This window comes from Empidonax traillii, unplaced genomic scaffold (genome assembly GCF_003031625.1).
Source record: "Empidonax traillii isolate 1590-97213 ecotype Southwest subspecies unplaced genomic scaffold, ASM303162v1 scaffold678:size492020, whole genome shotgun sequence".
NCBI lineage: Eukaryota > Metazoa > Chordata > Aves > Passeriformes > Tyrannidae > Empidonax > Empidonax traillii.
This window is the reverse complement of record NW_020955871.1, coordinates 271,876-289,052: the sequence shown is the minus strand read 5'-3', so window position 1 is coordinate 289,052 and position 17,177 is coordinate 271,876. Positions and strand designations below refer to the sequence as shown.

Sequence of the window (17,177 nt, the reverse complement as noted above, 5' to 3'; positions counted from 1 at the left end):
CTTGCAGAGTCTCTTTGGATTCAGGAAAGGATGCACAAAGAAGCTAGTTCAAAAGAGGGGCACTAATCACAGGTATAGTATAAAAGGCATAGTATAAAAGCAAACAGAAAAACCCCATGAAAAACAGTCTTCATCAACTGACAGTGAAGTCCAAACTTTTCAGTAGCTGTGCATTTGACTTTCCATGTGAATACCATCACTACGTTTGGGGAAAGTGTCTGCTTTTGATTTCCTGAGATGTTTCATGGAGGTTTGTGTGTCCTGCTGCTTGCAGAGCTCACGTGCCATCTAGGTGTTTTGTTTTCATCAACATCTGGTGGCCTCAGATTGTGCACAGACCATAAATTGTTCCAAAATATCGTGTGTTCTTGTTCATGAGTATGGCACATGCTTTTGATATCCCTGGCAAAGTGGACCTTTGGGTAAAGCTGGCCTATTGGAAGCTGGTTCAGGACAGTAACTGCAGTGTGACAATACCCTGAACTCCCTAACCAAGGAGCCAGCTCAGAGACTGGACAGCTCCTTAACTGTGCAAATAATTTACACATCCTTGCACTCTTTCCATTTGACATAGGTGGCGAACATTCCAACATACGGCATTTGGCTTGCTACATAAAGTCTTGCCACAACCCAAGTACAATAGACAAATTTAATTTTTCAGCACTAAGAGCTAAATTGCACCAAAGAGAGGAAAATAAACCAGATCATGCTGAGAAGAGAGGAGTGTATTTCAAAAAGTGCATTACAAGAAACTGGTATTTAGCACAAACAGTACTATGCAACAGAACAATATGCAACTACTTCAAATAAGTCAATCTACATCAAATCAAAGACACAGAATCACAAAACTATTATTTCTTCTCTACACAAAAGTGCCTGGAAAGAAGCCGATCCGTAAGATCTTTATCATCTTCGCCACATCTGTAAATGGAATAAAAGGACCCATTATTTAGCTGAGTGACACCTTGCTTTCAATGCGAAATGTGCAGCTTCTTGGTGATTTCTCTGAGAACGCTCCCAAGCCCCTGAGGATAAATGACATTACCTTTGGACACATTAACACGAGTATAATTTTATCTGGGTGGTCCTCCTAGGCACTGCCAGAGCTTGCACCATACACTTAGCATGGATAGTGGCAAGATATGCTCAGTAGGGTCCCTGTACATTTTTAGAGCACAGTTTCTAAAACCTGCCCATCAAAACTGATTTCTGGCAAATTCAAAATACCAAACTGACCCAAATATAATGGCTCTTTCCTTCCAGCAATTAAAAGCTCTTTTAAAAACCAAACAAGAAGACCTAAGTTGCTGTTAAAAAGTGTAGCAATCAAGGTCTTTGATGAACATGTGAGCTGGAACAGCAAACAGGTTCCACAGCAGAAATTCCAGGAGGAAAACAAAGAAAGGGGCCTATGGCATCCTGCATTCTTCCCCTCATACAGCTGCAATACTCCTTTGTATTTGAGGCAGTTTGCAATTTATTTAACAGCTAATTGGTAGTTATACAAGAGACAAATATTGTCAGCACATAGTAGAAGGCTGAAAAAGAAAATATATTTGGAGCACGGTTCAGCAAGCTGCAGCTGTGACAAACAGCAGAGGCAACTCCCATCATGAACACTTGATTCCACCACACAGGTGGAATCACATATGCCAGCTTGTGACTGTCCTCAATGAAATATGCTTTGGGGTCCCTATTTGAAACAGGTGAGGACACTGGCCTACATAAGGATTCCTTTAAGAGAAAATCATCAAAAGCACTTAATCAGCACAGTAATGCAAGGCCTTAATTAGGTTCACATCTGCTGATGGACTGACGGTGTCATTCATTCCCAGTTACCTAAGTCTGGCTCACTCCCTCCTTCATACTGGCACTAGCAAGAAACCTTTCAGAAAGGTCTGGGGGTTTTTTTACCCCTTTCCTCACATGGAGCAGTAAGCTGATCTGGCCCACCAATTTGCTTCATGATCTCTACAGCCGGCACAAGAGACATGCTGCCCCTTTGGGCAGAAACCCTACTAGGTGAGCCTAAGCCAAACTGTATTTTCTGCCAGTGGCTGAGCACTTGCAGCACTTGATATAAAACAATCAAGCAGTGACAAAATTGTTTAAAACCAGGACTTTATTCTAATGGCTTCTTTCAGGACAATCCTCACTGCCATGACGTATTGTTGCATAGTAAAAATCCACCTTAATCTCTCTTCTGGGTAAGTAAACAGATTCTGATAGGATACTCCTGCTTATAGAGTGTTTGCACTCAAGCACTTCAGATTAAGAAAGGGACCATTATCAATATCCTTGACTAAATTCCTACATAATATATACCAGACTCAATCTAACAATTGCTGCATCAGACTCCTGTTCCGAGCTACACAAACTGACATGGCAAGATTTCAAACAGTCCCTCTGCTCTCCTCTCTTGCAGGCAGCCAAGCTATTTGCAAACACTTTCACACATTCTCCTGCCTGTGAGAAATGTAGGCCAGCTTACCACAAGCAGAAAGTGTGAAAATGTTCTTAAAAAGCCCAGCTGCTGGCCTGTTTTTCATAGACAGAGTACAAGTGCCTCTGTAAATCCTCCTTTTTTGAAAGGGGAACTTTCCCTTTCTGAGGAGAGAACACCCCCTGAGCCGTGTCCCTTGCCCCACTTTTATATTAGCCCACTAAAGCTCTACCCAAACTATAGTACTGGATGCAAAAAACCCACCCCCACCTCCCTCAAATAAACAAATCCACACCCAACTGTGTCTGCTTTTAGTTCTGAGTATTTCAATGCACTTTTAAATATCAGTATAATCCATAATTATTTGATTCTTAAGTAAAAAAAGTTGTAAATTAAAAGGAGATATATTTGTTTTCATACAAGCAGTTGTCCAAATTAATTCCACTTAGGTGAATAAGCAATACTCTGCTACAGCTAAAGCAAAATTTCCTCAGAAATGGGGGATTTAAAACTAGCATGAAAGGTATGTAAGCTAAAAGTTAAGAAACTAATTTAATTAGAAACCACAGAATAAAGAATATTTCCTTCAGTAATGCTCAGATTTTAATCCATTATTAAAATCCATGATTTTCACTATATTGTTCAAAGGTTTCAAAGAAGAATACCACTCAACATGGAAAATGACATGAGAATTTATTTTAAATTTCAAGGTTGCCTACCTGGACTAAGATGCTGAAGGAATTGAACCTTCTTTCTCACTTGATCCCAGTTTTGCTTTACATTCCTTGCAAGCATGATGACACTGCCTAAAATATTGAAAGCAAATAAAATACTGAAGAATTTTGCTGGATTTCTTCTAATACAACTATATAGCACAATGGCAAAAGTTCTTGAAGAAGTAATCTCCTGCTTATATTCCCCAGTTCTTGTTAGCGCTTTATGTGACTTAAACTGCAAAAGATGACATTTAAATGTCTCAGCCAATAATTAGTATTAATCCCCTTCCAGCAATTGCCAAAATATAACAGGATTTTCTATGCAGGTAAAGGCAGTCCTTGCCATTGTACTTATGGGCAAACTGAGTGAGGAGCAAGAGGTATAACACAAAAGAGGGACAAACAGCCATTTTGTGTAATACCAAGTGAGGAAAAAGTAATAGCTTTGTTATGTGGGGGGAAATGCAAGTAGAGAAATAGATGAACAGTGAAGAAGCTTCCTGCTATCAGTCGGGCATTTTTATAGGCATAAAAGCTCATGCTGGTCCGGGGAAAAGATGTGGAAAGACAGAGGCGAATGATTTTGTGGATAGGATCTTTGGAACTGTATTTTGCATATGAAAGGCGCATACCAGAAGCCGTATTGAGAATGAAAAGTAGTACAGGCAGTTAAGGTGGAGCTTGGAAGGAAGTCAGAGACTGATTTGATGGGAAGGAGTACTTTATGTGAACAATGACTAAAACATGGAGGTACCAGGTGACAGAAGTCAACCATTGAGATCTATCCTACAGTTAGGGTTGCAAGGTGGAAAAAAATACCCTTGCAGTTTGTGCTCTTCGTGATTTGGCATGACAGTATGAGGTCAGGCAAAGCCACGGAGGAGGAGGCTGGAATATGGGTTGAGATTGAAATTGTTGTTAAAATATGGGGACACTGTAAAAAAATCTGTAAGCATATTTGGCCTGCTGGTCTAAAGGAAGGCTAAAAAACTGAAGTGATAACATGGACAACCGTAGCTGCATAATACTAGATGAAAACAGCAACTGTTGTCACATCATACATCAAAATACAGTAATTTCATTTAAACCATATCCTAATAACAGGCATTACACTGAGTTTAATTTGCATTTTCTGAAGAATGCATAGTAGTCCCTAATACTGCCATATATAGCCTAAGACTATGAACAGTACCTCATGACCTGATTACAGAATTTAAATTCCAAGTTTTGCTGCATATAATTTTTACTATGTTTTAGACTAATTTGATCTAGGATTAATACTTCAAATAAGCACAAACCTTTTTTGTTGTGGACCAAATGGTGTCATACCAATTTTCTCGAACTTTTTTTGGCATTCTCCAAAGTATGAAATCTTTCCAATAGCAAAACCTAAGATACCAGCAACTATAAAGACAGATAACAAAACACTGTTAATACAAGAGTTTAAATCAGGAGTCTTCTATTAGCTTATTTTAATCATAGGATGAATTGTACGCAACATATCTTCTCAAAACATGTCACAAACACATGTGAAGTTATACAGGGATTACAGGCATGATTTCAATAACTACTGAAAACTGGTTACCTATCAGGAGAGATAGCAACTGGTACAAAACAATGCGTACAGGAAAAGGGTATAATATTCCTGCATCCAGGAAAAGGATGTAATATTTAGAGGAACAGATTATAGAGATAGCCCACAGTAAAATTAATTCACAATGTCAGCACTAATTGTTCTTGCCCTTGTTTGCACACCTTTTTAATGATCACACTTTTAACACCGACTTCTCTGGACTTCTAAGAAGCTAGAACATCAGCCTGCCATACTATCACATTATGGTTTTTACTTCTTACAGAGTCAGAATAAAAGACTACTTCAACATCCTCAAGTTCCCACTGAGTTTCTGCTGAAGAAGGAATCAATTTCATTTCTTGCTATTTAAGAGCCACCTCACTGTACAGTACAATTCCATGCTTTTATTTGTTTTGTTTATCAATCCATGGTTATGAATTAGACAGCTGAGATCAATCAAATGAGCATATGAAAAGGAACATAGTATTTTATATATTAGAGTATAGTGACTCCTTAATACCACAAGCTGCACCAAGCACGGCTGATCAATGAGGCTGACACCATTTATAAAGCAAAGCTGAGACTGGAGTTTTTAGGAATTTGAGAGGTTGTATTAAGGAAATGTAAGCTGCTATTGGAAGTGTTTACATTTAAAGAATCTGGTTGCATACAATTATTTTTAAACACATAAGAATTCTGATTTCCTTAAGTGCTGGGGTAACATCTCATGAATTCCAAAAGAGGAAGAGTTTGGAAATAAATTCAGAGAGATACATTTACAGTCTGCATATTGCCCGTAAATAATCTTTCCTTTTAGAATTGGGTACAACTTACTTGCCATCTTGGGGTATGGACCAAATCTTGGACTTGCTGAGAAAACGCCTACAATAAAAGGAAACAGTCAGCAAGCTTATTGCAGCACTCAAAACCAAGGCAGTATTCTTCCTGCAAGCTTTTGCACTGCTTAAGGTGAAGACAGTATGAATAACTTAGAAGTCCACTAGCTCAGATTTCTGAACATCAGGGTACTTTCCATTCCACAAGTTCTTAGTGCATGTGTTTTGGGGCTGTCCTAGAGTCACAGGCGGAAAAGGATCTGGACTTTGCAGGATTCAGTTCAGGCAGGAGTTCAGAGTGTAAAATAACATGACAGCAGCATGTCTGCCACTGGTGACACCTGCAGCACTGCAGGAGAAAGATGGTGGTTTATGTTTCAGCACAAACCAACCCCATAAATATAACAGTGAAATTAAATCCCTTACTCAGGGTCCAGCTCCCCATGCTGTGATAAGTATGACAAGACCATTCTTCAGTAGTTTTCTGTGGCTATTGATTAAAACTGTACCACTGGTATCTAGCCATCCTCTGGAGACGAAAGATCACACATTTTGGCCTTTAAGAGCGTGCCAAACAAGAAAACTAAAAAATTATCTTTAGCTTTTTCACCAAAATCCATCTTCCCCCCAGTTAACCTCAGGAGGTGGAACCAGTATTCCTCCAAGAGTTATGTATCTGACAGAGGAGTGCCATGCTGTGGAAGAAGGTTCCACGCAGCAAGATTACCATGGCAAAGGGAAGGGCAGTGAACACTGGTTGCACTGTTACGTGCATTCAGACAGTAAGAATGAGGCTTAGAGGCTCCAGCTTCTTCTAGAGGCAAGCTACTGTGTGCAGCCACAAGAAAGGAGTCTTTAGACAGAGGAGCATTCAGCCTATGTTTAGCACAAGGGCCTTTGCACACTGACATTTATGCAATTTTAAACTGGGTCTCTCGGGGCGGGAGGAACAAAAGTGTTGTTTGTTTCTACTCAACCCTCCCCTCCAATTGTTGACACACAGTAATGATTATTTAATAAGGCCATTTGTTATCTCACAGCTAATCAAAAACATTCAAGTACAATGAACAGAAACTGAGAAGAGTACCAGGTGCCAGAGCGTGCAGCTACTGAGACAACCCCAGAGCCCTTCCTATCACTGCTCAACCTTTTTCGAATGTGTAATCCTTCACCTTCTCTGACACACTCTCCCTTGCTCCTTCTCTCCCTGTCTGCCTACAAGCTCATACGTCAAGGATGCAATAGGGAACCCACATCAGCCTCTTGTGGTATAGCTGAGCTTTTAGGTTTAAGTAACATGGTAACAGTGGCTGGAACAAAACAAGGGGCTTGCAACCACACACACTGAGAAATGGATGAGCCATTTCCACCACCTCCATTTGCTGTCTCCCACCACCCACCTTTATTAGCCCTGCTCCTTGCTTCAGGCCCTATGAATTTTTTCTTCTCCTGCTGTAACCAGCCGCTGATGCAGGCTGAAGGACTGTCTTACTTGCTCCTGTGGGATATATCCATCTTAGCATTCTTCAGGATGGATGCCCTTCCCTCTTTACCCAAACGCTAACCCCAGCCTTAGCTAAGACCCCCAGAAGGGAAGCTCAAGGTGCCCTGCGTAGAACCAGGTTCATCCACAAATACAATTATATTTTGTGTTAGCCTGCAGATCACAAGCCATCCCTATGAAAAGCTCTCCATCTCCTCACTTTGGCAGTATTCCCTGTCCCTCTGTATCAAAGCTGTAGTCATACTGGTAAATGGTCACTATAAAAACACTGCCAGCATTTTTCAAATAATCCAACAGTTAGAGCTACAGTACCTGATTCTGATGCCCCTGCTCAGGCTATACAACAACCTGCCCTACAAGCTGTCCCAGTGAAGATTTTACACAAATCCATGTAGTCATAGTGACAGAATCCAGCCACCAGTCTTTGGATTTGTGAATTCTGTTTTCAGTTCATGCTCTTTCAAAAGAATGACTGTGGCAACGCATACACTCTAAAAATGATGGCAATGAATAAGAGGAATATTGATATTGAAAAAAAGCACTTCAATAATGTACTTTTTTATCTTTACCTTTGGAGATCAGCCCCTGGGTGACAAGCATGCTCCCGAGAGACAAAGGAAGAGCTGTGAAAATGAAAAGGAGGTATCTTGTACAAGCCAAAATTTGTTCCTTATTTGGTAAATACTTTACTCTCTTATACATTACATGTTTAATATGTTTCTAATGTTAAACACATTCCTTCTAAACATTAACTTTGCCTACTGTCCTAATCACTTATTACATCTGCTCACTCAGATCACATTCTCTTCAAAGTAAGAATGTGCTCACACAGTGCCAGACATCAGCCATGTTGTAACATCTGGAGCTAATGCATTAGGTATACTTATTAAATAGTAGCTTCCATTATCTGAATATCTCCTCTTGCTACCGCAGCACTGGTAATGTCAGCAGCTCCGATGAAATGCTGAAATCCTTTTCGATATTCTCCATTCAGAAAATACATAATTTAGATACAAACTGATGTGGTGGACTTAAAAGGCACTAAAACATTGAGTAACTAATCTTTCAGATGTCCTAATCCTGAAGAATTTTACAAATCCAAGACACATAGCCATGGCCTGCCTTGCATTCAAAGGCAAGAATAAGTATATAACAAAGTAAAACACTCCTAAGGTGGTTGTATTAATGGACCTCAAGAATAGAACCAACTCTACAGTTGTTAAAGTAAGTTCATATTAAACAAGAGCTTAATTCAACCACCTTTACGTACAATAGTTATGCAAATAATTCAATTAACTCTATAATAACACAGTGGTTAACTTAAGATGACAGAGTTAACCCACAACAATATTCTGACAAAAAAGGATTTTGCAGCCAATTTCGCATATGTACATCCAGAAATCATTCTCAGTATGGTAAGAATAACTTCAGATCACCCACCTCTGTACCAGAAACTTTCCTGTTTGCATTCCCTACGGATCCTTGCAATTTCTCCAGCATCTTGAATTTGGGAGGTGGGGCAAAAGAACATTGGCTGAAAGCATAAACCTGGATTAGTTTAATGAATTTAATTTCACAGGAAGAAAAAAAAATGACTAAAGAAGATAAATTATTAAAACAAAAACCGAATAAAATACAATGCAAAAAAACAACCAACCAAGCAAAACTCCTTACTCTGTTATTAGCAGTGTGATTAAATACGGATACCCCAATACAGAAACAGAAAGAACTACACAGGTTTTATGTTAAAACCACTCACCCTGTTGGTCCGCTTCCCAAAAATAGCTCAGCTGCTGCTTACCCCAGAAGTATATTGCTTTTTTTCTGCTAGTCATTTCATTCTCCTGAGCTACCTTATCTTTCTGGGAAAGAAACGACAGGAAATAAAGGCAGAGTGGCAGTTTCCAAAAATTAAATTCTGCCCCGTACAGAAGTCAACTGAAGTTCAGTAAGAGTAGATTTTCCAAGTATTCAGAAGAGGGTCAACATAAACTCCACCAGATTCCACACTTGCAGAACTTTCTCTCTGAGTAGTTTAAATATATTCATGGCATTAACTGAACTCAACCAAACTGGCTTCACCCTTATAATAATTTAGCTCACCAACAGACTCCTTTTAGGTTAACAGTAGCTCTTTTTTTCCCCCATTTTGATTGTGAGAAAAAAGTGCCAGTATTCTCTCTTGCATTCTACCATCCAGGGTATTGACATGCAGATAGAAGTAGATTATTTTTCTTTAAGAAAAGAGTTATGAGTGTTAACACTTGCAGTATCATTATTGGACATCTGAAATATGTGGGTGTACTGGTTTGGACTGGGAAAGAGTTTATTTTCTCCACAGTAACTCGTATGGTGCTAGGTTTTGGATTTGACCAAACCAGTGTCGGTAATACAGGGTTGTTTTAGTTACTGCTGAGCAATGCTTACACAGAGTGAAGGCCTTTTCTGTTTCTCAGGATGCTCCACCAGCAAATGGGCTGGGAGTGCACAAGAATTTGGGAAGAGACATGGCCAGGACAGCTGACCCCAACTGACCAAAGGGATATTTCATGGCATATGATGTTGTGCTCAGCAAGAAAAGCTGGGGGGAAGAAGGAGTTGTCATTAAGTTAAAATTAACTGAAATTTTAACATTTTTCTGTAAAAACACCACATCTACAAACATACTTATTCCTGAAAGCTAAAATCACAGAGCAAGCAGTGCCTTGGGAAAAAGTGCACATTCGTCTGTTACAGGATTCTATCTCATTTTATGCCTGACTGATCCATGATTTTGTAACCATAATAATGAAATGCATTTATTGGCTACAGCTACGGGTTTCATATTTTAGCTAATTAATATCTCAGTCCTTCTTCGAGCACTGCTCCCACAGAAGTTAATGGTAGTTCTGCTTGGATAAACAGTACAGGAATTACTCCACCCCAGACCCTAGAGAACCGCTCCAAACTGGTTTCAGAGCAAAGTCACAGCAAATACAGTAAAGTCCAAACAGGCTGAGTGAAAGATAAGGAAATGAGTGTCAGGGCCCTACATGCACCAACAGGCTTTGCAACCTTTCTGCCTCCATACACACCCTGCCACGGGTTTAGCTGCTTGGGCTCAAAGTCAGCTCTAACATGGCACAGTTGTGTAACCCTGAATCAGATTGCTGTGAAAACAGCAAAGCTGGGAGAAAGAGTTGCAAGAAGCTTTGCTCAGGGCCTCTGCCCTTTGGCTCAGGAGCTGCATATAAGCACAGGCCCTTATCCTAACTGTGTTGTAGGGCCTGTACCTGGCCCTTTACCATGAAGATCCTTATCTTGCCTTGCTAACTTCACTTTCTGGCTTACCATCAGACTTGCCTTATTCCTAAGGAATGGCCTGGCAGTCACTGAACTGACTGTAAGCTGACCCTGGTTAACATCATTGGATCTGCTCTCCTCTTTTCTGGGTACTGTGGGACTGCGCTCCTTATCCCTGAGGTGCCAGCCCCTACCACCTTGCAGTCACTCATGACTCCAAGGCCCCCTTTCCTTGCAGATCAACGAACTTTTGCTGCCCTCTGGTAATGACTGGTTAGCAACAAGGTCATACCACATTTAAATTTCTCAATTTCTCCATCAGAGGAGAATGCTCATCTTCTGTACATCTGGAGGGCAGACTCTTGTGCAGTACTGTTCCCTTCTCTGCTTCTGAATACTTGGACACACACACACACACACACACACACAGAGCTTACTGGGGACGGGTTATACTGGGTTTGTACTCACACACTACGGCTCTGCCAGTTCATAACTAGTTTAACTAATATTGCATAAATCAGTGCCTTAACCTTAAGACTCACAACTCCTATCCCTCCAACCATAGTGAGCCTGGAAAAATAACACATAGCCCTTCTTTTCTTCATTTATATGCTTAAGCTAACCGACATCTGTTTCTGTCTTCAGTAAGAGCAATTGAGGCAAAATCCCAGTTATTCACTAGCAATAGAATTAAAATAAAAGGGAGAAAACCCAGCTTACCCATCCAGATTGCTTTACTGGACGTGTCTGAACTTCCTGTTTGACTGTTTCAGAAGACATCGTCTCTTTCCTTGTAGTACTCCTTGCTCACCAGAAGCTCTTCGTTTTATGCTCGGCTACTTCTCTTTCTGCTATGTACAAAGGTAAAAAGCCAAACTGTCATGCTGATACTTTAAGTTCAATGTTCATCTAGAAATAAAAATGCCCAAGTTGAAAGGTTGACAGCAGATAGCATCCAATCACCTGATATGCCGTTCACAGCACAGTGTATCACTTATCGGCAACACAGAGTTCTGTGTAACCCAACGCAAACAGGAAGGTGGGGAACTACGATTACGTGCTGAGTCATGACCCAACATAGCATGCTCAGTGATAGAGAAATGAGAATAAATGTGAGCAAGTCATCTAAAACCTTTCTAATTTTTATTGCAGGTCAAAAAAATAGCTTCTTTAGTGTGCTCTCTGGAATTACTGCACTGTTTCTATCCTCACTGCTGTCATCTAAAGTCTGGATTACACAGGACCCACAAGGCAAGCTTATCACAAACCACATTTGCGTTTTTCCAACAAACACTATCCAGTTACAAATATCCTTAAAAAAAAAATTAATCTAGAAGCATAAATAGATTCCAAAGAGTTTTAGAGTTGCAGTCTTCCATGCCTGAGAATTGGGATACTAGGGAAAAGCAAGAAGGAATCCCATTTATTTCCAGAGTAATTCAAACACCTAAACTGTGATTTTTACCTAGCACTTTGGTGCATGGTCTGGCACTTTATTTACCAACATATAGGGCGTTGATGCTTTTCCAAATGTACTTTCTGTGAATGGTGTCACTGAGCAAGGCTAAAGTGACTGTGAAGGGCAGAGTTAAAAGAAAAGATAAGCAACAATTTAGTAACATAATTTTTTTTTTGCACTCATAATGTTACCATATAAACCACTTTCTGCACTTATTTTGGAGACAATTACACAGCTATAAAGTTCAAACAATGTCTGCTTCACACACACAACATATTCAGACAGCAAAGCTTTCTTAAATAATACCAAGGAAGCAACATTACCTTATCTGCCCTGGGTAAAAAAGAAGTCAAGTATTGCATTCATACCAATCTGCACTTTATTCCCAGACACTTGAAAAAACGACAGTGACCACTGTGTCTCTGAAAAAAGTTACGTTTGAAAATCCACATATTACCTGGAAAGCTCACAGCTCTACATTGTCTGCCTCAATCTGAGAGCAATTTAATTTCCAATTAAGCAATTTGCATCACTTAACACAAAAAAGGACATAAAAGATGAGAGAAATGCATAAAACTTTAAAGAGGTTTGTGTCAATGAAAGATCAATCAAATTTTCTTACTCTTATCTGCTTTCTTATCTACTCACAAAGGCTACTTGTGCAGATGGTTGCATAAAAATAATCACTGGAAACAGTTTCTAACTGTTGCAACAAAGTGCTTATCCTTTTCATGATGATAAAAAACCTGAGTCACTGGAGAAAAATAAATAAAATAAACCAAATCAAAAAACAAAGGAGTATAAACTAAGATTATAAAAATTTGCAGCTTGCCATTTACCTCCTGTATTGTCTTCGGCATACATTTTCCCTGAATCATAACTTATTCTACTACGCTACTGCTTCAACAGTAGCGAAGAATAACGAAGAATCCCAAAAATATTTAGCCCTTTAAGCAGCTTCCTGGTACATCTCTCACACGGCATGAAAGCTGAAAGCTACACTGGCAAGAATGAAACAAAGAGACAAAGTTAAGGTCATCAAAATATTAATATAACTGAATTATTAGTATTCAAACTTACCAGACCAAGGAATGTAAAAGTGTTCCAGTATTTTGAAGCCCTATGTCTTGGAAAAACAACCACCATCCCAAAAAATAACTTTATTTGCATTAACCTACTGAAGAAACTTTCTTGTCACTCTCTGTAACACTTATTACTGTTTTCTCAACCTACATATGTAATTCTTAGTGTAATATTTAACAGTATATTCTCTTAGCTGCCTTGAGAAGAATTCCCAAAAATGTTGTTCTTCTGTTTAACTGAAATACTCTATAATAGATTGATTAAATCAATGTGGTTTGCAAAGATCAAATATCAAAAAAACTTCTTCCTCTTCTACAAGAACTGTCCTGGATCATTTATTCATTTACAGAAGAAAAGGCTAATATTAGGCTCCTGAAAGATCTCATGGTTTCAATACTTCTAACTGGATGATAAAGAAGCAGTATGCAAGAAGATAGTGTGAGAATTGTCAAGTTCATATACTCTGTTTACAATAAGACACCTCCTTCCAAACAGGAATGGTGACCACATAATAGGGTAACCTGGGGGAGAAGGTGGGAGCCAAAATTGCATGTGTTATCTGGTCCCTGCAGCAGACTGTGACCTGCAGTGAACACTGCACATCTGCCCAAGGCAGGCACCACTCATCACCGAGACTACTCATTAGGACTTCAGAGAGGCACTCCGAGGACTGTGTCCATTGTGAGGAACAGGGGAAGATTCACCATGATGTTCCACACCCCTCTGAACTGGCTCTTTGTTTTAAATGCAGGCTCTTATTTCAGTAAGAATCTACAGAGCAGCTGCACTAGGTCTTCAAGGAAAAGCTGCCTACCAACACCTGTGCCCACAGCAGGGAGCAGGGGAACGCTCCACATTTGCCCGGCCGTGCCTCCGCAGCAGCTGCTCAGTGCCCTCACCCTGGGTACAGCACACGGTATTGCTTTCACTGCATCACAGAATCATTTAGGCTGGAAAAGAGATCACTGAGTCCAACCTTTGACTCATCACCAACATATCAACTAGACCACGGCACCAAGTGCCCCGTCCAATCTTTCCTTAAACACCTCCAGGGACGGTGACTCCATCACCTCCCTGGGCAGCCCATTCCAATGTCTAATCACCCTGTCTGTGGATAAATTCTTCCTGATGTCCAGCCTAAACCTCTCCTGGCGCAGCTTGAGGCCATTTCCTCTTTCCCTGTCATTAGTCGTCTGGGAGAGGAGGCCGAGCCCCACCTGGCTACAATCTCCTTTCACGTAGTTGTGGAGGTCTCCCCTGAGCCTCCTCTTCTCCGGGCTGAACAAACTAAGCTCGCTTAGCCGCTTCTCACAGGATTTGTGCTCTAGTCCCTTCACCAGCCTCTTTCCCTTTCTGTGGACATGCTACAGCACCTCAGTGTCCTTTCTGAATCGAGGGGCCCCGTCCCCGGCACTGGCGAGAGACACCCCGTATGAGCTACCCCCTGCCCCGGGCCGGCTGCCGAGAGCCACCGCCCGGCCCCGCCTTCCCCCGCCGTGACGCCAGAGAAATCCGGCCCCGCGGAGCTCAGCCCCTCCGGCACAGAAAGTAGGAAGCTGCCGCTCCCCCGATCCAGAGCAGCACTTACCTTTCTCGGGCCACCGGAGGAAGCGGAAGGGGGTGGCCCGGCCGGCCCCGGAAGGCTGTGAGGGGGCCCGGCTGCATCGGAGGCACGACCGGGGAGGGACGGGCTGCGCCCCGCACCCGCCTCGGCTTCCGGGGCTGAGCCGCCCTGGAGCGGCGCCGAGCCATCGCCACCTCCCAGCCCCGCTGCCGGGCTCCGCCGCCACCTCCCGGCCGCCGGCCGCAGGGACCAGCCTGCAGCGCCCCGCCCGGCTCCCCTCACGCCCCGGGCCCTCGGCCCTGCCGGCATCTCCTACTACGCGAGCCGTTCTCGCCTCCCTGTGGTCTGCTCCGGCCGGCGAACAGCGAGCGCGCCGGGAAGGTTCCGCGTTCTCGTGTTTCCCGAGTGAAGTTCTTAACGCTGTTTTAGCAAGGGTATTTGTTAATGAAGTTAACAGAATCATTAGGGTCGGAAGGGACCTCTGGAGATCATCTGGTCCAACCCCCCCTGCCAAGGGAAGGTCACCTGCAGCAGGTGACGCAGGAACTTTTCCGAGGGGCTTGGAATGTCTCCAGAGAGGGAGACTCTGCGACCTCCCTGGGCAGCCTGTTCGGTGCTCTGCCACCCTCAGTTCTTCCTCAGGTGAAACTTCTTATGTTTTAGTTTATGGCCATTGCTCCTCATCCTGTCCCTGGGCACCACCCAAGAGTCCGGCACCATCCTTTTCGCACCTGCCTTTGGCACCTACCTGAGACTAATGAGATCCCTCTTAGTCTTCTCTAGACTAAACATGTACAGCTTCCGCAATCTTTCCTCATAAGAGAGATGCTCCAGACACCTAATCATTCTTCTGGCTCTCCGACAGACCTTCTCGAGTAGCTCCTTGTCTTTCTTGTAGTGAGGAGCCCACTGTATGACACGTGGTGCTGGAGGCTGTCGCATGAATTGAAAATATTTTTTGGGGAAATGAAATCTCGTTCTTTAAAGAGGAAGTGACAAATTATATTTTGACCATTTTGGAATGAAAAGCACTGCTTATCTGCTTGGATCTTAATACTATGATGCTTATGTAAGTATAACAATGAATTTTAATATTAGCAAGAAGTAAATTAAATAAGAAATGTACTTTTATCAATCAAAAATAATTTTTTCAAGACAAAGTTATCTGGATAACTTTATCCAGATAACCTCCCTCAGAGGAGGGGGTTTTCCTCTAGGAATACTGAAAAAATTGTTCCACTTTCTTAGAAATTAAAAATGCAATGCCCTTCTTTAAGGATAAGCTTTCTAAACAAGGAATATAAAAAAAAAAATTATTTTGTATTTTATCTTGAATTAAAAAAATTCTCCATTTCTGTTTTGTTTTACTTTGTTTGTTTTTTTTTTTCACAGCAAAACATAATAGTTTTAGAGTATCCTAAATGGTGATATGACACCTCAGTACTTATCATGAAATTAGCAGCTTGTGAGATCACCATTAAACTTCTTCATTTACATGACTTTTGCATCTGATTTCATAATAAGCATAAGCCATAGTTCATTTTCTTGATTCTAAAAAAGCTTTCAGTTTCCAGAAGTCTTGGCTACTTGAAGCCCCATTCAGCAGACTACTCTCCTACTCTTGCCTGACAAAGCAGAGGATTGGGCTTTGCTGCTGCGTGATGTGCTTTTCACGTGGAGGTTGGGCAGGACTGATGCCCTAAAACAAGTCTTAAAAGTGTGCCTAATACCTCCTGTGATCTAAAAGGTATTCTTGAAATCGTGTAAAACTGGCTGCATTGTATTCTGAAAAATACAACACACAAGAAAATCCCATGTGGGGAGAGTACTTAATAACCAATAACTTCTTAACTGGTCTAGCTTAAACTGGACATAAAATTAAAGAGCCCTGGAATGACAATTTCCTCATGAGGCATATGCGTGCTTGGGGATAGTGGTTGCCTAGGGACAGGACTGTTTGTGTTCTTGCGCCTTCCTGCACAAAAATGCCTATTAAAATGCCTTTTAAAAATGCCTATTAAACTTCTTTTTAATTTTAACCTTGAAGTTGGTTATCACAATTGAGTATGTTCTTCAAATAGTCTTTGTTTCCAAAATTTACCTGAAAGTACTTCATAGTTATAAAAAAGGGAGAGAAGTTAATGGACAGAAATCAATAAATGTTAGTGATTCAGAAGAATAAACACAAGCCAAAAGAGAAATTCTTACCCCTCCCAGAACCAAACCAACTTTATACATCAAAGAAAAAAACCCCAAGAGATGCCAAAAATAAAACAACCATTATGGAGTTGAATGTTTGGCTGGGGAATTTTCTGTTGGCAGAATAGAAGGAGATCAAGGACTGAGACTTCACAAACTCGGGGAAGGTTTGCAGGTTCTGGCTGCTTGTCTGAAGAACGTCTTAGAAAACATTGAAGGTTGCCAGAGGCCTGAGGTTCACTACATTCACCAAAGGCAAAGCCTTCACAGTGCAGGTATTTAACAGAAACGCTCCATGTATACATACAACGAATGAGAGAAAGAGGAGCATATCATAAATATGGTTTGTTTGTCCCTTATAAAATTAAACAGACCATTAATTGCTTAAAGATTCCCTGAGAAACAAAGACCTGGAGTAATGGAAGCACAGTGTGGTTATAAAAATGTATCAGTCACAGAAACATTTAGAGCATGGAGAACTAACAATTACACTGCAGGGCATTGTTCTCATGCTAATA

General features: G+C 41.2%; 1 protein-coding gene across 3 annotated transcripts; it reads right to left on the bottom strand.

The window, feature by feature from the left end:
- Window positions 1-706: 706 nt before the first annotated feature.
- OCIAD2 (OCIA domain containing 2) lies at window positions 707-14,585 on the bottom strand. Of its 3 annotated transcripts, none has more exons than XM_027899614.1 (8): window positions 14,485-14,585; window positions 11,075-11,205; window positions 8,513-8,606; window positions 7,642-7,695; window positions 5,567-5,614; window positions 4,458-4,563; window positions 3,163-3,249; window positions 707-921 (listed from the first exon to the last, which is right to left on the bottom strand). In XM_027899614.1, the coding sequence occupies exons 2-7, from the start codon at window positions 11,132-11,134 to the stop codon at window positions 3,168-3,170; spliced, it is 444 nt and encodes a 147-aa protein (XP_027755415.1). In that variant the 5' UTR covers window positions 11,135-11,205; window positions 14,485-14,585; the 3' UTR covers window positions 707-921; window positions 3,163-3,167. The 3 variants fall into 3 exon arrangements, with proteins under 3 accessions (XP_027755415.1, XP_027755418.1, XP_027755416.1); XM_027899617.1 differs by having other exon boundaries at window positions 11,075-11,202; window positions 14,485-14,583; XM_027899615.1 differs by lacking the exon at window positions 14,485-14,585 and adding an exon at window positions 12,653-12,743.
- Between the last annotated feature and the right edge of the window lie 2,592 nt (window positions 14,586-17,177).